The sequence below is a fragment of the Bos indicus genome, chromosome 12 (genome assembly GCF_029378745.1).
Source record: "Bos indicus isolate NIAB-ARS_2022 breed Sahiwal x Tharparkar chromosome 12, NIAB-ARS_B.indTharparkar_mat_pri_1.0, whole genome shotgun sequence".
Classification (NCBI taxonomy): Eukaryota; Metazoa; Chordata; class Mammalia; order Artiodactyla; family Bovidae; genus Bos; species Bos indicus.
The window spans coordinates 79,814,017-79,835,208 of record NC_091771.1 but is presented as its reverse complement, the minus strand read 5'-3'; the positions used below and the strand labels follow the sequence as shown (position 1 = coordinate 79,835,208).

The 21,192-nt window shown below is 38.3% G+C and overlaps 1 protein-coding gene and 1 non-coding gene across 6 annotated transcripts in view; one reads left to right on the top strand and one right to left on the bottom strand.

The window, feature by feature from the left end:
• Positions 1–21,192, bottom strand: part of PCCA (propionyl-CoA carboxylase subunit alpha) — a 360,640-nt gene that overhangs the window by 217,594 nt on the left and 121,854 nt on the right. For all 5 annotated transcript variants that reach the window (XM_019971675.2, XM_070799925.1, XM_019971676.2 and 2 more), the window contains one exon: positions 2,289–2,367. In XM_019971675.2, the coding sequence (XP_019827234.2) occupies positions 2,289–2,367 (79 nt within the window). The remainder of the gene's footprint in view (positions 1–2,288; positions 2,368–21,192) is intronic.
• LOC139186301 (U6 spliceosomal RNA) lies at positions 1,138–1,242 on the top strand. The gene has a single exon (XR_011569898.1). It is a non-coding gene; the product is annotated as a U6 spliceosomal RNA (small nuclear RNA).

Genomic DNA, 21,192 nt, shown 5'->3' with positions numbered 1-21,192 from the left:
TCTTCATGTACTCTAACCTCACCACTCAAATATACCTACTCAGCAAGGACAATCCTGCCAGTCCTGTTTACAACGGGAATTCCTTCCAACACTCCCCATGCCTCTTCCTTTCCTCCTTTATTTTTTTTATATTGCTTATCATCCTCCACAATAGTATATGATTGATTTTCATCTTGTTCACTGTCTCTTCCTACCAGAATAGGTTTCTAAACCTTGTTTATGTCACGGATGCCTTTGGCAGGATCACGAAGCATTTGTCAAAATATGGCTCGAAGTGATTTAAAACATAGAAAAGAGTATGCATAGGGTTTCATAAGAAATTATATTGAAATAAAGGTATCAAGATATTCTTTAAAAACAAATTTGGGATATCCTGTAAGTGGCTCTTTATTGTTAATAAGCTCCAACAACAAGTCTAATTGTTACTTGTTGCTAATTGTTACACTGTTACTGAGAGGAACCTGCAATAACTGTGATGTGAAAATACAAGGGATTTCCCGAAGGCTGCAAAGCTCCACAGATACTACTACTGTTGTAGCTTGTTGTCTATATTGGAAGAAACACTAAATTCCAGGTATAGGCTAGTAAAAGAAACACGTACTTTTTTCCCCCTTATCCAGGTGCATGAACATCCCTGAACTCTATGCGTCTGTAAATTCAAAGGTTAAGAACTCCGGATCCAGTCATACACTGGCTATGGAGGAATAGAGGGTTCCCTCTATTGCATATTTCTGTTCATGGCTCTCTTCCTGGAAACTTACCAAAACACTGCTTGTCATATAGGAGGCTGCCAATATCAAACACCTCAATAACCACACCAATGCACCCAATGAGCTTCTTCATGCTGGGTAAGTGTAAGATGGGAGAGGAGACTCTGATGGGACCTTGGTCACTATGTGGTAGCATAACACTGAGCATGAGGCTGGGGTTGAAAGACTCGTCTTAGGCAAATATCATCACCCCCACCTCTGAATACAACCCAAGAAACAACGGTGTTTTGAGACAATCATCTTTTAGAGTTAAAACTGTCTGTGCAAGTCTGCAATGTGGTGTCTGTCCCCTCACATTTTAGGGTAATCTATTGCCCCTGAGAGATTTTTACCTTGTGAATTAAGTTCACTTTAGAACCTAACTTCTGTGCTTGCTTCGGCAGCACATATACTAAAAATTGGAACGATACAGAGATTAGCATGGCCCTTGCGCAAGGATGACACGCAAATTCGTGAAGCGGTCCAGATTTTTTCTCGCACAGTGTCCCAGGACCCTGCGGGGCGGTGGAGGCGCACCAAAGGAAAGAAAAAAAAAGAACCTAACTTCTGAATTAGCTTTGCACTGGATGGCTTTCATACCGATTACTCCTGATCTCTCTCTTTCAGAGATTTCAGGGAATGAGAAGGAAAGGAAAAGAAAAGGAGAAAAAAGAACTAACCATTTGGAAGACCAAATTACTTCTGGGTAGAGAAAGGGCAGGAAAGGCAACATTAATGATAATAATTCAGTGATTTTTTTCATCCCTTTCCTTCAAAAAATGACATAAATCTCTCTAACTGTCAAGCTTTGAAGTATGTAATAAAATCTGAATAGAGTCCCCTAAAACTTGCGTGGACAAGGCAGTTGTTAAAAAATTTATTTTTCTACTCACCATGATGTTATCAATACATTAAGTTTATAAAATTTTGTTTTCAAAGTCTCTTTTAATTTCTGAAACTACTACTAAGAAACTGTTCAAATACATAACAGAGTACACTGCATATGAACAACATACTATACTTTCAAATTCAAAAGGAAATATATTTCACACTATAAATTATATTGAAATACAGTAACACTATAAAGATAACACTAAAGTTATCAAAGTAGTTCACGATTTTTACAGATAATCAAGGGGAAGCAAATGAGTACTGAGTAATACATAAACAGATGAAATTACTACTGCTTTCAAATATATTAGATTCAAATCTTCTATCATATTCAGAACAGCCAAACATTAGCAATTTTTACCTAGAAGACAGAATCATGACTATAATCTTTAAAAATATACTGTAAAAGATAATCCTTTATTAATGTTTGAGATAGTAAAAAAAGAAAACTTTCTATAATAGGATAAACACCTAAATGTAAATAAGAAACGTTTCTGCTGAATATTAATTTTGCCCATCTAGAGGAGTAAAAATTAGATGATTGTTTTAATTATTCCATTATGCTTTTGGTATCTGTTTACCTGTCAGTTTAATAAAACTCCAGTGACTGCTATTTTCATCAAAAGTATATTTTGGACAGAATCTCACCTGGTCTCTTCATCATCCCAAGCGATCCGCATGCCCTTCCCACCACCGCCTGCTGAGGCCTTGATCATGACAGGGTAGCCTAACAGCAGGGAAGAATGAGACAGCAGTTCAGGCTTCGATCATCTGGATGCATGAACATGACAACTGACCACATGTTCAGAAACACAGAAGACAATAACTAATTTATTTTAAAGTTCCTTTCTTTAACATCAGGAAAATAATGCCGGTTAAGGATCTTACATATGTTTCATATATATTTTTAAATGAGTGTGATCATTTTTAAAAGAAAAAGACTGTGTGTACCAATAAATGCAACATTTTCCCCAATAAGAAAACATAATTTGACAGTGGATTCCAAAAATGAAAGTAGATACAGTATTAATTAACCAAAGATATAAGAAACAACTTATACAGCATTAAGGAAACACACACACAAACACATGCTTTCCTTTTCATTCCCCCAAACTGCTGTTTGCAGGCGTAACAAATTAAATTCCTTGTTTTCAAAAGTAATGATTTACAGGTACTTGAGGTATTTTCATCTGCAAAACTATAGGGAACCCCTGCAGTTTTTATCTGCAAGAAAGACACGATGGCTCTGGGAAAAATCAAGCCATGGCTGTTCTATTATGACTGGAGCTGAAGAGGCAGGGCCTGCTGCCATCATAGAGAAGCTACCATCATATACCATTCAGTCACCAGGGGATGAAACGCTGAAACGTGGGAGTATTACAAAAATACAACATCAGGCCCAAACCAGAGGACGCTTCCAGCCAAAGTCTTGTAAGAGAAAAGAAAAAAACTGCTGTGATTAAACAGGAATGAGTATTTAGAGTAGTTATAAAGTAAAAATTTTGACAGCATGAGTCATCTGTGATGACTGACCAAGAAAAGCTGTGAAGTCTCTGTGTTTAGAGGGTTTCTGACAATACGGTGGAGACACATGTCTGAGACCACTTGTTTGTGATCGTTTGTGAAGAAAGAGGTCAGGGAGGAGCCCTTCAAGGACTCCGCCCGCCCAGTGATGCTCTGTCAGCCCTGCGCTCTAGCTGTGGGATCTCTGAAGAAAAGGGCAGACAGGGCGAAATGCCACGGACATCTGACCCCTGAGCCACAGAACATCACTCTTAACTTCGACTTAGTTAACAGTGTTTCATAATTAATTCAGCTTTAAAAGTTTGGGTACTGGTTACACTTATGTGAGATAGATTTATGTGGGACAGCACTATAAAAGCAACACAGATGCAATAAGAACAAGAAAGATGAATATGCTATTTTCACACATGGAGCCGTATAATCTAGGAAGAAAGAGGCACAGGACCCCAGATAATTCTCTCAGTAGGAATTCAGAAAGGAATCATAGGAAAGAGAAAAAGGGATTAAGACAAGCATATTATATTGGGTTGGCCAAAAAGTTCATTCAGGTTTTTCCATAACATATGATGGAGAAACCCAAATAAACTTTTTGGCCAACCCAACAGACAGGAGGCTTCCCAGATGGCGCTAGCAGTAAAGAACCTGCCTGCTAACACAGGAGACAGAAGGGACACAGGTTAGATCCCTGGGTTGGGAAGATTTCCTGGAGGAGGACCTGGCAACCCAGTTCAGTATTCTTGCCTGGGAAATCTCATGGACAGAGGAGCCTGGCGGGCTAGAGTCCATGGGGTCGCACAGAGTCAGACACGACTGAAGCGACTTAGCAGCAGCAGTAGCAGCAGCAGCAGGATGAGCAGGATATGAACACAGTAGGCAGGAAGAACAGAAACAAAACAGAGGTGGGGAAACATAGAACAGGTTTAAGGAAGGACTGAAACCATCTGAAGTACAGAGTTTATCTGCAGGATGGCAGAGGAAAAGAGAACTGGACACATAAATTAGGTGCAAATTATCCTACATACTTCTGCATTCTACAGATTCTGCTTGAGAGTAACAAGAACATTATTTGTCTCTTAGCACTGCAGCCGCACAACGAATATCACATAAAGGAACTAGACTGAAATCAGTAAAGAAGAATTAGCTTGTTTTTGAGCAATGAAGAAACAATATCTAAAAATTAGAAATCAGCAGGCCTGAGATATCTTTTTAAAATCAACTTAAGGTCTTTATTAAAGTGATATTCCCCCATAAAACATGTTATCAATTCACCATCAAAAACTATTTATCCATGTGAACAGGAAACCTCAAGAGGAATGCTATCCGCACCTCATGTCTCTACCATTTCCAGTTCCCACTGAGGATTAGGAAATTTATTCTGATTCCAGTATTAATCTCATCTTAGTCATTTACTATGGGTCCTGGACTATTTAGGGATTTGTGAGGTTCAAAATAAGATTTGGAAATTTTCCTTGGTAACAAAAAACTAGATGGCAAAACAAGACAAGTAAAATCATTTGTCAACAACAAATTATTTTATGTTCAGTGCTGTCACTTCGGTCGTGTCTGACTCTTTGCAACTTCATGGACTGTAACTCCCCAGGTCCCTCTGTCCATGGGATTATCCAGGCAAGAATACTGGAGTGGGTTGCCATGCCCTCCTCCAGTGGATCTTCCCAACCCAGAGAATGAACCCACATCTCTTATGCCTCCTGCATTGACAGGTAAGTTCTTTACCACTGACCCACCAGGGAAGCTCCCCTATTTTATGTTCAGAAGAGGTGAGACACTGTTAGGCATCGGGGTAATATATAATAAGACAATTGCAACATAGCGCCCCCAAAGGAGGCGATGCAGCAATAGACCTGTGAATACACACAACCCAGAAGAGAAGACTTCTTGACAAGAATTTAAGAAGCCAAATATTAAACGACAGAGACACGGGAAGAAACTGGTAGAAGTTGGTGACATTACAGTCATGAATTCAATGTAATTTTTGAGCTATAACTGAAAATAATATAATAGTAAGGTATTCTACTCAAAGTCTTATGCCAAGTAAGTCATTAAATTTCGGACAGCACATATTTTTATGCTGTCATCATGCCATGGAGAAATGAGAACTAGCCATTTGAAAAGGAGGGGAAAAAATATTCCACATAGATGATACTAAATAGTATCAAAAAGCCCAGTCCATCATCCCCACTTTCTTATTGTGTCTGTGACTCTAATTAGGGTAAGTTATGGGGTGCCAGGAACTGGAAGAAAAAGGAAAAAAAACATATTCAGTCAAAAGTTGGCATTCCCAGAAAAATCAGAAGTGATCAAGTTTGATGGCTTGCAACCCCTCACTTTTTCCAGCCTGGGTATGAAATATCCACTAACGTTCTCTCACATTGTTTAACCCATTAGAGTACTTATTCCTCTGTTCAACTTTTGTCTAGAACACATTTCTTTAAATTTATAATCTTTAGTTGACGTATGTTTGAAACAGAACAACCTTCCTTATCATAACAAAATAAAATTCTCCAAGGTTTTTAAAACGAGATGAAATCTCCTGATATGGTAAGATTGCTTTTAAAAAACAAAAAACAAATCTGTGCTGTTGGCACGTTTTCCCTCACCTTTACCATCCTCTCAATGGACGTCTGCCTGTGGCTCTAAGTCAGGCTGACTGACTGGGCTTCCCGGGTGGCTCAGCGGTAAAGAATCCACCTGCCAACTCGAGAGACACAAGAGCTGCAGGTCTGATCATCGGAAAAATCCCCTGGAGAAGGAAATGGCAACCCACTCCGGTATTCTTGCCTGGAGAGGTCCATGGACAGGGGAGCCTGGAGGGCTACAGTCCACAGGGTCGCAAAAGAGTCAGACGTGACTTGGCGACTAAACCATCAGTAGAGAGAGAGCTGTAACCCGGACCTAACTGTCGATACAGAGAAAGAGAAAGGTCTAGCCTTGTATTAGAGGTAGAGTCAGTACAATGTGTAGGCAGGATGTGGATGAAGGCAGCCTCTACGGCTTGGTGCTTTCCCACTCAGTTGTAATCCCAAGTCTAACTGTATTTCTTCACCACCACACCATGTTGAGCTGTACAAGACACACAGTGCATAATCTACACCCCTTTAAGCAAAACCTGCCCCTATACACAGGGGCATAATCCGATACTGTAAAGGCTGGTAAAATGACATCTTCATGACATAAATATCATGAGTCATATAATGAAGAATTTTATATAGTTTTTCACCTATAGCTTCTTCAATAAAAAATTCATAGACTGTAATGACTGATAGAGAAGGAAATGTAAAAAGAAAGGAAAAGTGAAATATTTCTTGAGAAATGTCCGATTCCTAATTTGGTGGTGCTAACCAGAAATCTCCTAACAGAGCTCCCTACTAATACAGTTGGTCCCATCAAACTATAAAGAGGTTAGCAAAATTCTTTAATATATACATATGATCACTTCTCTCTCCTACCTAAAATGGTAAGGGTTTACATTGATGAGTAAGCCATACATGTAAGAACTGTGCATGCTAAGTCACTTCAGTCATGTCCAACTCTTCCTAGGATCAGGAACAAGGCAAGGATGTCCTTTCTCACCCCTCCTATTCAACATCTTGCTATAGGTCCCAGCTTAGGCAATAGGACAAGAAAAAGGTAAACAAATTAAGAAGGAAGAAATGTCATTAGCAGGAAATAAGATCATCTATGAAGAAAATCTCAAAAAATCAAGAACCACAACCACCAAAAAAACCCAAATGAACAAAAAAAAACCTTCTAAGATTAATGTAATTACAATTTGAATTGCATTCCCACATACCAGCAATGGAAACACTTGAAGTTAAAAACAATACCATTTACATTAGTACCCCAAAGAATAAAACACTTAGGCATAAATCTACAAAATATGTATAGTATCTATATGCAGAAAACTACAAAGTTCTGATGAATGAAATTAAGGAAGATCTAACTAAATAAATAGAGAAAAATTCCACATTCATGAACTAAATATTGTTGAGATATCAATTCTCCTAAATTGATCTATAGATTCAAAGCAATTCCAACCAAAACCCCATTAAGCTATTTTGTATATATCAACAAACTGATTTTAACATTTATATACAAAAGTAAGAGACCTGTAATGGCCAACACAGTATTAAAAGACAACAACAAATTCAAAAGACTGACATTACCCAACTTTAAGGCTTACTATAAAGCTACAGTAATAAAATCACCAAGATATTGGTAAAAGAACAGTCAAATCAATCAATGGAATAGCATGGAAAGCACGGAAATAAACTCACCCAAACACAGTGAATGATCTTTGACGAGAAAGCAAAAGTGACTCAATAGAGAAAAGACAATCACTTCAACAAATGTTGCTAGAACAACTGGAAATCCATGGGCAAAAAGTGAATCTAGATAAAGTCCTTCACATTTCACAAAAAGTTAACCCAGAGTGGATTGTAGCCCTAACTATATAATACTAAAGAATAAAATGTCTAGAAGATAAATAAGAGAAAATTTAAGTGACCTTTGGTTTGGCAAAGATTAATGAATAGTCATTAAGCATGTGAAAATATGCTCCACGGTATTAAGGAAACAGAAATCAAAATCACAATGAAATATAACTACATATCCATTAGAATGACTAAAACTACAAAAACAAGTATTCACAGGCATGGAGTAAGTAGGTAACTACAACTCTTGAAACACTGCTGGTGGAAGTGTAAAATGAAGGAAGCAATGTTTTTTAAAAGAACAGAAATTATCTATACCTTCAATGGCACCCCACTCCAGTACTCTTGCCTGGAAAATCCTGTAGACGGAGGAGCCTGGTAGGCTGCAGTCCATGCTAAGGGTCGGACACGACTGAGCGACTTCACTTTCACTTTTCACTTTCATGCATTGGAGAAGGAAATGGCAACCCACTCCAGTGTTCTTGCCTGGAGAATCCCAGGGACGGAGGAGCCTGGTGGGCTGCCGTCCATGCGGTCGCACGGAGTTGGACACGACTGAAGTGACTTAGCAGTAGCAGCAGTAATTGTAGTGACATGTACTAAAATTCTCTAACCTATACACTTAAAATAGTTAAGATTTTATTCTTCATAAAGCATTCCTCCATAAAAATGATTTTTATGAAGGAGCCGGACAAAAAGAACAGACCGCCTACAAAGGAGTAACAAAAATGAGACTGACAACTCTCTCTTCAACAGCTGCAGAGCACAGTATAGTACAAATATTCCAGCACTACGCTAACAGAAAACCACTATCAACCTGGACTTGCATACACACCAAAGTCATCTTTTAACAAAGAATGTGAATAGTCCCATTTAGACAAAAACTGAGTTAATTACCTGTAGAAACTTCTAAGGGGTAAATTCCAGGAAAAACAGAAATAATCCCATTTGTAAAGTCAGGGATGGGAAGAAGGAACAATGAACAAAGAAAATAAATATTTGAGTAAAGGTACATAAATATTAGCTATTTATAGCCCAGTAATAATGTCTAATTAGCAGGGTAAAGAATTAAGGAAATAAAATACAAGAAAGCATATAAGGAGGAAATCTTTGACAGGACAAAAAACTGTAGATTGAATCTTAAAGTAAGTAAACATTTTGAAAAGTTTAGGATACTGAGGAACACCTGAAGAACTGTCTCCAAATTCAAATTTCTACAGTAAACCCTGAAATAGAAATAAGCATAAAATTTCTATCACAGTGGAAAGGAGTGGGGGGGATGGGAATGGAATAAAGAAGAGAAATTTTAAAGGCAATCATTATCAAAAAGAAGTCATGAAAGGAGAGAAAGTAGAATCCAAGAAGTGGAACAAAAATAAAAAGAAGATAATATAAATAAATCAGAAAGTAGTAAATACAACAAATGTACATTGACTGCAATCTATGGTTAAAAGACAGTGCCAGTCTTGAACAGAAAAAGAAAAACATCAGTATATACACTTACAAGAGAGAGACCTCAATCAATAGACTACTGGTTGACTGGGAAAAAAAAAAAAAAAAAGAACATAGGAAAACACCAAAATAACCTGGTTTAGGCATAACAATACTGATAAAATGAAATTAGAAAGCAAACTCAAAAAAAGCCATATATTTGATAAAAAGTAAAATTAGCCAAGAAGACACATTACACTGCTATATTACCCATTAACTTCCTGGCAAGCAAGAAAACGTCACTAATCCACTCTCAAAAACTGATCAAATAGCCAAAAACATCACTAGAAGATTTGAACATCCCAATAGGCAGACTTGACCTACAAAACATGGCCTACAATAATATGAAAATACACACTCTGTTCAGGTACACATGGAAGATGTATTTAAAGTGATTTACTCCTTGGCCATAAAGCAATTCTCATCAAATTAGAAAGTTTCTAAATAAGAAAGATGATATTCACTAATCAGAAAGCAATTAGAAATATAACAAAAAGTTGAAACTGTTTGTTAATGTATTCCTAAATAGCCAGATTCAAAAATCATAACAGAACTCTGAAAATACTCAGAAATGAACAACTGTGGAAAATACATATTAAAATTATGAAACAGAGCTCTGTCCATCTCACCACTTTAGGACATTCCTCCAGCTGCTGGAAGTTTCATCAACCAAAAGCTGACTTGTCCTCAGCTTGTATTACTCCTTCCAAGGGGCAGCCTGCTGCACCCAAGGCTTAGTTAACATACGTGTATAACAGTTCAATCTTATTGCCCCAATTTGAGACAGCTATTTAATATAAAAGATCAGCCAATACTGGGCTTTCCTGACAGCTCAGTTGGCAAAGAATCTGCTTACAATGCAGGAGACCTGGGTTTGATCCCTGGGTTGGGAAGATCCCCTGAAGAAGGGAAAGGCTACCCGCTCCAGTATTTTGGCCTGGAGAATTCCATGGACTGTATAGTCCATAGGGTTGCAGAGAGTCACGACTGAGTAACTTCCACTTTTCAATACGCAGAACTCTTTGCAGGAAGAGCTAAGGCCGTTGTTGAGTCTGAGTCTCAACTCAATTCAAATCCCCCTTCAGTCCACAATTTCTTTCACTCCCTCATGTGCATTGGTCCCAAGAATATTCCCCAATAAAATTCCAGGGTCTGCTTTAAGACAGGTATCCAGTCTGTGACAGAGGAGCCATCTGGAAGGCTATTACAGTGATCTAGGCAAAAGATGACACTAGCTTGAACAAATGGAACCACAAGATAAATGGAGAAAAGGGGATGAATTCAAGATTTAGGACATGATGACGATGATATACAAACTGCAAAACCACATAATGCAATATAGTAGTGAATGCTGAATTACAGAGAACTGCTGATCAAAATCGAGACCCCTCTACTTCCTGCCTCCATGATCCGTGCCACTGTGGATGGCAGAACCTCCATCAGCCTCATACCTGGACAAGGCTGGCATAGAATAGAACTCCAATGCACCCACAGTCTTACCAACGGGAAGTGAACATGGAGGATGAGGAAAATCTTTGCTGTTTAAGGTTACAGGGCAGGGGCAATAAAAAGGTGTAACACTACAGCTCTGATAAATGAATGACAGTTGCACAGACTCAAATAAGAATTACCACATTACTAAGTTTTCCAAGGAAACATAATTCAAAATCTACTAGGCAATTTGGCTGCCATGCAACACTTGGCTACACTGAAAAGTTCCTACTGTGAAGACAAACAAGGAGATAGTTCAAATTCAAACAATTTGGAAAAATAAATTCCACCATCAATGCGTTTCCCATATTGTTATTTGGTCATAATGTTCCACTTTTTTGTTGTTGCCTTTTAATTATAAGTTAGTTATAGTTACTTCAGTCATTATCAATTTAGTATTGGTGTATCTTCAGAAGAGCACACTTCAGACTGAAGTGATATATATTTATATTTCTCTAGGGCCTATAATTATCCAGTAACTAGAACATAAACATATATGTGTTACAGTCCAACTATGATTTATTCATGTATCTACTACTACTGCAGATGAACATAATCTCTACAAAAGGTACCTAGAGGTGATCCTTATTATCACTGAGCTTTTACCACTGGAAAATGAAAAAGTGTAAAGTGGGCACAGGACATTTTGCCTTTCCTAAGATGGCTATGCACACATGAACACACGGATATCTATACAAATACACTGAGTTTAAATAGTATACACATAAAGATTTAATCAAGCTGTGCTATAAGAAAGTAAACCAGTACATAACAGTATTTGTTTAAATATGGCAAAGAGAGGCAATTAGGTTTTTTTTTTGTTTTCTTGGGAAAACTGATCTGGGCTACCTTTCCTCTACTCAGGCAAATAAAATATACTAGATCCCTAATTCTGATTCAGGGATCAGAAGTAAAGCATGGTTCAACATCTAGACTGGAGCAGAATGAGCTGTCAGAAAGTTTCCAAACATTATGTAGAGCCTTTTGCAATAGAGTGATAAAAAAAAGAAAAGGTATGCAAGAAGGAACAGCAATAAAACAACAAGAGAGACAGTGAGAACACATATAACGTGGTAAAATGCAGAGAGAGAACTTGTGAAACAATGCGGAAACCCGAAGTGTGTATATTGGAGCAACGAAAGAAAACGGAAGGACCCAACTGACGAAGAAAAGAGAGAAGGGCTGCAGAACACGGACTATCATTGTAACCTCAAATGACCACTAGACTTCAATAATATGAAAACTGCAAAATGAAAACCTCATTCTTTCATACTTTATGAGAATGAGAATACTTTAACACTATTTTCTTCAACATAATTTTTCCTTAGGCATTTCTTAGAAATCTCCTAATTAAATAAATGAATATTAAATATCTCTTCTACTGAGGACCAAATTAGAAAATGAATTAACACGATGTTAAGATTGGGGAAAAGATACAAATTGCAATATTTTTTCAAAAGCTTCCTTGACATATCTTTAACCACAAAGTCATATACAACATGTGAAAAGTTTTCTAAGCTGCATGAAAGAAAGAAAAGATTTGAGGTCTTAGCTAAGTATTTCTATCCCTCGTAGCATGAACAATTTGTTCTTCTATATTAAAAAAACAAGAGCAACTTTTTTAAACGTTATACCATGCCAAAAGGAAAACTAGCCAAAGGAAAGGAAAAAATAGCCAGGGCAGAGAAGAAAAGATAATATAGTTGCTACATACTTAAGAGACAGGGGCCAAGGTGGTAGGAAGACTAATATCAAGAAGAAATTTATGGGAGAGCCTAACCTGCAGAGAACGTAAGATATAACGTCATAGGTTAGTGTGACGCCAAGAAGGTTCATTAAAAGACTCTCCTATGTTTGAATCTTAAAACTTCCATTAGTCCTGCCTAATGAATCCAAGGACAGCCAAAATGGACTGACTTGCTATAGTCATTAACAATCACATACTAAGTTTACTTAAATAATCCTAGCTTTTTTTTTCTTTTTAGTTATCTGTTAGCTGAGAGTTTATCCTGGCTTACTTAATATTGCTACTCTTCCCAGATATCTCCATTACAAATTTGGAGATGAAGGGGGGGGGGGATGAGAAAAAATATTGTCAAATCATGATCTATAAATACTGTGAAAAAAAAAAAAACCTTTAAAATGTGGGTCTACTTATTTCCATACTTATATAGACACCTCTATTTGGATTCATTCACTGAATAACCATTCACTTAATACATACTTATGTGATGTTCACTGTCTTAAGTACTAGAAATCTCCCACATTGCAGGTGGATTCTTTACTCTCTGAGCCACCAGGGAAGCCCAAGAATACGGGAGTGGGCAACCTATCCCTTCTCCAGCAGATCTTGCTGACCCAGGAATCGAACTGGGGATTCCTGCATTGCAGGCTGATTCTTTACCAGCTGGGCTACCAAGTAAGCCACTAGAAACTAGAAATACAAACTAACCCGTGGTCAATTTTACTATAAAATACTAAGCAAATGAACATAAAACAATCATTTTCAAAGAAAGAATTTGCTTAATGCAGAGAAAACCCCACACTATTTTAAGAGAAGAGCAACCCATCAAGGTAATTGAGTACAAGAGACAAGAGAGTATTTCCATATCAAACTAAATCCTGGGATTCTGCAGGGAAAGGAACAAACTTTATGAGATACTGTTCCAGCTTGATACTATTTTCTCTTTTCCATCAAAAATTCTTTACAACTCAATTCTTTATATCTCAGTCATTCACTCTTCCATTTAACAGAGAATTACTTGAGACAAATGTGTATACTTTTACTATTGGGTAGAGTGTCCTATATATATCTATAAAGTTTCATTGGTTTAAACTGTTACAATCTTTACTTCTTTACTGATCCTCTCTCTGGACCTTCTACTCATTATTTAAATTGTACTACTGAAGTCCCCAACTATTATTGTATAACTATCGATTTCCCTTTTCACGTCAATACTTACTTCGTGTATTTTTGGTCTTGGCTGTTTGGTGCGTATGTGTTTATAACAGTTGATACATAGTGTCTTTCATCTCTTTCAACAGTTTTAGACTTAAAGTCCATTTTGTCTGATAGACAAAATATATTTTAGTAGAGCCACCCCAGTTCTCTTGATTACTATCTGCATGGGATATCTATTTCTAATCTTTTGCTTTCAATCTACCTCTGTGTCTAGATCCAAAGTGAGTTTCTTAGAGACAGCATATAGTTGGATTTTTTTATCCATTCTGCCAATATCTGCCACAGTGAGATATCATTTCACACATACTAGGATGGCAATAATATTAAAAAAAAAAAAAAAACAGAAAATAACAAATATTGGCAAGGATGAAAAGAAATTGGAAACCTCATACACTGCTAGTAGGAATGTAAGATGTTTCAGCCACTGGGGAAAACAGATTGGCAGTTCCTCAAAAAGTTAACCATAGAATTACCACGTAAACCAGCAATTCCACAACTAGGTATATACCAAAATAGTTGAAAACAGATACACAAACATCCATAGATATGCATATTCACAGCAGCACTATCTGCAACACGCAGTATATGGAAACAAACCAAATGTCCATCTGCAGCTAAATGAATAAATAAAATGTACTATAAACACACAATGGAATACTATTTGGGCTTCCCTGGTAGCTTAGCCGGTAACGAATCCACCTGCAATGCAGGAGACCCCAGTTTGATTCCTAGGTTGACCAGATCCCCTGAAGAAGGGACCGGCTACCCACTCCAGTATTCTGGAACAGGATGGAATATTATTTGCTCATAAAAAGAATGAAATACCAATATACATATCCAGGAACTTTGAAAATATAACTCTAAGTGAACACAGAAGGTCATTAGTTTTATAATTCCATTTATAAGAAATATCCAGAATAGATAAATCCACTGAAACAGAAAGCAAATTGGTGATTGCCAGGGGCTAGAATATAAGGAGTGACTGTTATTGGATAGCTGGGGAGGAAATACCAACACACTCCAGCATTCTTCCCTAGAGAATCCCATGGACAGAGGAGCCTGGTGGGCTATAGTCCATGGGGTTAAAAAGAGTCGGACATGACTGAGCACATGCCCTCATGCACACACACACACATTAATGAATACAGAGTTTCTTTTGTGGGTACTGAAAGTGTTCTGGCATTAGAGTGGTAGGTGGTGGTGTTGCTTACTCGCTTAGTCGTGTCTGACTCTTTGAGACCCCATGAACAGAAGCACGTCAGGCCTGCCTGTCTTTCATTATCTCTCGGTCCTTGCTCAAACTCATATCCATCAAGTCGGTGATGCCATCCAACCATCTTGTCCTTGGTCATCGCCTTCTCTTCCTGCATTCAATCTCCCCCAGCCTCAGGGTCTTCTCTAATGAGTCAGCTCTTCATATCAGGTGGCCAAAGTATTGGAGCTTCAGCTTCAGCATCAGTCCTCCCAATGAATATTCAGGACTGATTTCCTTCTCCTTGCAGTCCAAGGGACTCTCAAGAGTCTTCTCCAGCACCACAATTCAAAAGCATCAATTCTTCAATGCTCAGCCTTCTTTATGGTCCAGAGCTCACATCCATACATGACTACAGGAAAACCACAGCTTTGACTAGACGGACCTTTGTGGGCAAAGCAATGTCTCTGCTATTTAATAGGCTGTCTAAGTTTGTCACAGCTTTTATTCCAAGGAGTAAGCGTCTTTTAATTTCATGGCTGCACTCACCATCTGCAGTGACTTTGGAGCCCAGGAAAATAAAGTCTCTTACTGTTTCCCCATCTATTTGCCATGAAATGATGGGACCAGATGCCTGATTTTAGTTTGTTGAACGTTGAGTTTTAAGCCAGCTTTTCACTCTCCTCTTTTACCTTCATCAAGAGGCTCTTTAGTTCCTCTTCAGTGGTGAAGATTCACTAATTCTGTGAATATACTAAAAACCACTGGACTGTACACTTTGAAAGGCTGGATTTTATACTATCTAAATTTTATCCCAACTTTTACAAATCTAATATTTACTATTTTAGGAATCAGCGAATTAAAATGGACTGGAATGGGTGAATTTAACTCAGATGACCATTATATCTACTACTGTGGGCAAGAATCCCTTTGAAGAAATGGAGTAGCCATCATGGTCAACAAAAGAGTCCGAAATGCAGCACTTGGATGCAATCTCAAAAACAACAGAATGATCTCTTCGTTTCCAACGCAAACCATTCAATATCACAGTAATCCAAGTCTATGCCCCAACCAGTAATGCTGAAGAAGCTGAAGCTGAACAGTTCTATGAAGACCTATAAGACCTTCTAGAACTAACACCCAAAAAAGATGTCCTCTTCATTATAGGGGACTGGAATGCAAAAGGAGAAAATCAAGAAATACCTGGAATAACAGGCAAATTTGGTCTTGGAGTATAGAATGAAGCAGGGCAAAGGCTAATAGAGTTTTGCCAAGAGAACGCACTGGTCATAGCAAACACCCTCTTCCAACAACACAACAGAAGACTCTACACATGGACATCACCAGATGGTCAATATGGAAATCAGACTGATTATATTCTTTGCAGCCAAAGATGGAGAAGTTCTATACGGGCAGCAAAAACAAGACAGGGAGCTGACTGTGTCTCAGATCATGAACTCCTTATTGACAAATTCAGACTTAAATTGAAGAAAGTAGGGAAAACCACTAGACCATTCAGATATGACTTTAATCAAATCCCTTACAATTATACAGTGGAAGTGACAAATAGATTCAAGGGATTAGATATGATAGATAGAGTGCCTGATGAACTATGGACAGAGGTTCATGACACTATACAGGAGACAGGGATCAAGATCATCCCCAAGAAAAACAAATGCAAAAGAGCAAAATGGCTGTCTTAGGAGGCCTTACAAATAGCTGTGAAAAGAAGAGAAGTGAAAAGCAAAGGAGAAAAACAAAGATATACCCATTTGAATGCAGAGTGCCAAAGAATAGCAAGGAGAGATAAGAAAGCCTTCCTCAGCAATCAATGCAAAGAAATAGAGGAAAACAATAGAATGGGAGAGACTAGAGATTTAAGAAAATGAGAGATACCAAGAGAACATTTCATGCAAAGATGCGCACAATAAAGGACAGAAATGGTATAGACCTAACAGAAGCAGAAGATATTAAGAGGTGGCAAGAATACACATAAAGAAAGAAAGTGAAGTCGTTCAGTCGTGTCTGACTCTTTGCGACCCCATGGACCATAGCCTACCAGGCTTCTCTGTCCATGGGATTCTCCAGGCAAGAATACTGGAGTGGGTTACCATTTCCTTCTCCAGGGGATACACAGAAGAACTATACAAAAAAGATCTTCATGACCCAGATAATCACGATGGTGTGATCACTGACCTAGAGCCAGACATCCTGGAATGTGAAGTCAAGTCAGCCTTAAGAAACATTACTACAAACAAAGCTAGTGGAGGTGATGGAATTCCAGTTGAGCTCTTTCAAATCCTAAAAGATGATGCTGTGAAAGTGCTGCACTCAATACATCAGCAAATTTGGAAAACTCAGCAGTGGCCACAGGACTGGAAAAGGTCAGTTTTCATTCCAATCCCAAAGAAAGGCAATTCCAAAGAATGCTCAAACTACCGCACAACTGCACTCATCTCACACGCTAGTAAAGTAATGCTCAAAATTCTCCAAGCCAGGCTTCAACAGTACGTGAACCATGAACTTCCAGATGTTCAAGCTGGAAAGGCAGAGGAACCAGAGATCAAATTGCCAACATCCGTTGGATCATATAAAAAGCAAAGAGAATTCCAGAAAAACATCTACTTCTGCTGTATTCACTATGCCAAAACCTTTGACAGTGTGGATCACCACACTATGGAAAATTCTTAAAGAGACGGGAATACCAGACCACCTGATCTGCCTACTGAGAAATCTGTATGCGATCAGGAAGCAACAGTTAGAACTGGACATGGAACAACAGACTGATTTCAAATCAGGAAAGGAGTACGTCAAGGCTATATATTGTCACCCTGCTTATTTAACTTATATGCAGAGTACATGATGAGAAATGTTCGGCTGGAGGAAGCACAAGCTGCAATCAGGATTGCCTGGAGAAATATCAATAACCTCAGACATGCAGATGATACCACCCTTATGGCAGAAAGCGAAGAAGAACTAAAGAACCTCTTGATGAAAGTGAAAGAGGAGAGTGATAAGTTGGCTTAAAGCTCAACATTCAGAAAACTGAGATCATGGCATCTGGTCCCATCACTTCATGGCAAATAGATGGGGAAACAGTGGAAATAGTGACAGACTTTATTTTGGGGCTCCAAAATCACTGCAGATGGTGACCGCAGCCATGAAATTAAAAGATGCTTGCTCCTTGGAAGAAAAGTTATTATCAACCTAGATAGCATATTAAAAAAACAGAGATATTACTTTGCCAACAAAGGTCCATCTAGTCAAGGCTACGGTTTTGCCAGTAGTCACATGTGGATGTGAGAGTTGGACTTTAAAGAAAACTGAGCACTGAAGAATTGATGTTTTTGAACTGTGGTGTTGGAGAAGACTCTTGAGAGTCCCTTGGACTGCAAGGAGATCCAACCAGTCCATCTTAAAGGAAATCAGTCCTGAATATTCATTGGAAGGACTGATGCTGAAGTTGAATCTCCAATACTCTGGCCTCCTGATGCAAAGAACTGACTCATTTGAAAAGACCCTGATGCTGGGAAAGATTGAAGGCGGGAGGAGAAGGGGACGACAGAGGATGAGATGGTTGGATGGCATCATCGACTCAATGGACATGGGTTTGAGTAAACTCCGGGAGTTGGTAATGGACAGGCAGGCCTGGCATGCTGTAGTCCATGGGATCGAAAAGAGTTGGACACGACTGAGCGACTGAACAGAATATTTGGTATAAAAATTGAGAACAGGTTGTCTCTAAACCCGGTTGTGGGGGGAGTGAGGACTGACAAGCACTGAGTATGAGGGAATGTTCAACGTCAACTGAGTATGACAGTAATGTTCAACATCTTGGTGGTGTTTGGGGTATGCATATATCAAAACCAACAAATACATACTTCAGATGTGTTCACGTTAACTGTATACAAAGTTTGCCTTAAAATAACCAAATTGTATACAAATACTGAATTAAGTTAATGACATGTATATTCAAGTATTTAGCAGGATGCATACTGGTATTTGCAATGTACTATGAAATACACCAAAATTTAAATAGTTAAACAAATAAGCAATAAAGCCAATTTAGCAAAAGATTAATAATGGAGTTTTGGTGTTGGGAATATAAGCACACGGGGCTTCCCTGGTAGCTCAGTTGGTAAAGAATTTGCCTGCAATGCAGCACACCCTGTTTCAATTCCTAGGTCAGAAAGTTACCCTAGAGAAGGGATAGGCTACCCTCTCCAGTATTCTTGGGCTTCCCTGCTGTGGCTCACACAGTAAAGAATCTGCCTGCAATGTGGGAGACCCAGGTTTGATCCCTGGGTTGGGAAGATCTGGAGAAGGGCATTGCAACCCTCTCCAGCATTCTTGCCTGGAAAATCCCCATGGACAGAAGAGCTTGGCAGGCTACAGTCCAAGGGGTCGCAAAGAGTCGGACACAGGTGAGCACAGCATAGCACCTATGGGAATACACTGTAAAATTCTTTTAAAATATTGTCTGATTGAAAATTTTCAAAATAATACACCAGGAAAAAATTAAGAAGCAAGAAAAATATCCAAAAGTCATGAGTACTTTACAGAGATTTAGAATACGGTTATAAAACAGAATGACTGACTAGAAATGTCAGAGTGTCTTCTCTTGAATACATGACACTTAAGCCAAGATATGAAAGATATCAGCAAGAGTGTTCTAGACTTCCCACTCTATCCCCAAAAACTTATTCTAAGTTTGATGTGTTCAAGAAAGCTAGTGACTAAAGTATGGTAGGCAAGGAAGGGAGTGGTATAAAATGGGATTGGAGAGAAAGGCAGATGTCAAATCATTCTGGGTTTGTAGTCCCAACAAGGAATTTTCATTTTATCTAAGTGCAATGGAAAGACATTAATGGGTTTAAAGCAGGAATTGACTGGGTGGAATGAGATGGGGTGAGTCCTTATTATTTCCTTATTATTTAGAGTTTTAAAATATCACACCGACTGCTATGTGAAGAATGGCTTCAAAGGGTTTAAGAAGTAGAGAAACTATTATCATAGTCCCTTCCAGAATAATGGTAATCTGGAGGAGAGTGTTGGTAGTCAAGACAGTGAGCAGTGAATATGGGAGATATTTTGAATGAAGAAGTGACCGTATCTATCGGTAGCGTGACAAGAGGATGACAAGGAAAGGGCACCACGATAGATCTCGGGATTTAGCGTTAGCCACTGAGTATGTGGAGTGAAATATCAGATGTAGAAACCCTGGTGAGAAGCAGGTCTGGAGTATGATGACTTGAGGACCAAAAAATTTTCACTTAAATTGGGTATGATTTGTAACTGTGAGAAAGACAGGCCAAAAAAAGGAATTAGAATAATCTGGAAGTCGTTAAAGACAGAGTTGAAATTTACAATTTCTTTTTCTTTCAAGAATCAATTTTGGCCTGATTGTATTAAGGACCTTTGATCCAGATCAAACTGTAATGCAAATCAAGCTCACTGATTGCTGTTGTCTATCTCTAGGGTTAAAGATAAACTCGGGATCAATAGGTCTTGTATCTTCAACTTAGAGAGGTCAAAGGGAAAATATCAGGAGTGAGGATGAGGGAGACAAGGAAGACCAAAAAAAAAAGTACACAAAAGTAACATATTAAGTCTTAACTGTCTCTCACCCTGACAATGATAAGAGCCTATCTGACTCTTAAATTCCACATATAACATGCCTTGTACTATTTGACACAAAATGGCAACTCAAATTTTAGCCCGCATCCTCTAATCCTATTAGTTTTACCAAAGTATCTTGAAAAATACATGGTCCCCGGAGCTAAATGAACCTAAATTTGAAGCACCCACCACTCAGTAGCTCTGAGACCTTGAGCAAATTACTTACCATTTCTAATCCTTTGTTTCTTAAATGTAAATGAAAATAATTAAGAGGAGAATTAGCATTAGAAATAACATTCACAAAACTGCCTGCTACTGGGGAAAAAATGCTCCATAAACAAGAGCTACTATTATGCAAAAGACACCTAATTCATCAATGCTCCAGCCAGTAGTCTCCTCCTTGGGCAGCACAGAAGAAAAGAAAAGAAGCACAGATGTGAGAGAGAAGGAAACCACAGAAAAGATCAATTTCATTTTCACCACATAACCCAGAAAGACAGTAAAACAGAGGAATCTATGAATAGTTATGACCATCCACAACCTACAAATGGGTAGGTGTGAGAGGCATGATTACATTTCAGTTGTTCAGAAAAGGGAACATATTTTACCAGGGAATCAATGTTCAGTTCAACTCTTAGACAAACTCACGAGAAGTCACTGAACTCAAAATGTAGTTAAAATGTGATATATCTCAATAAAATTAGTATAAAAGTGATGAATCGCCAAACAGTACAGAAAACCCAGAAACTTTAATAGCATGTAATTTCACTTATTTTAGAAGCTGGCACTTGAGGGAAAAGGTTTTATGGGAGGTTTCAGAGT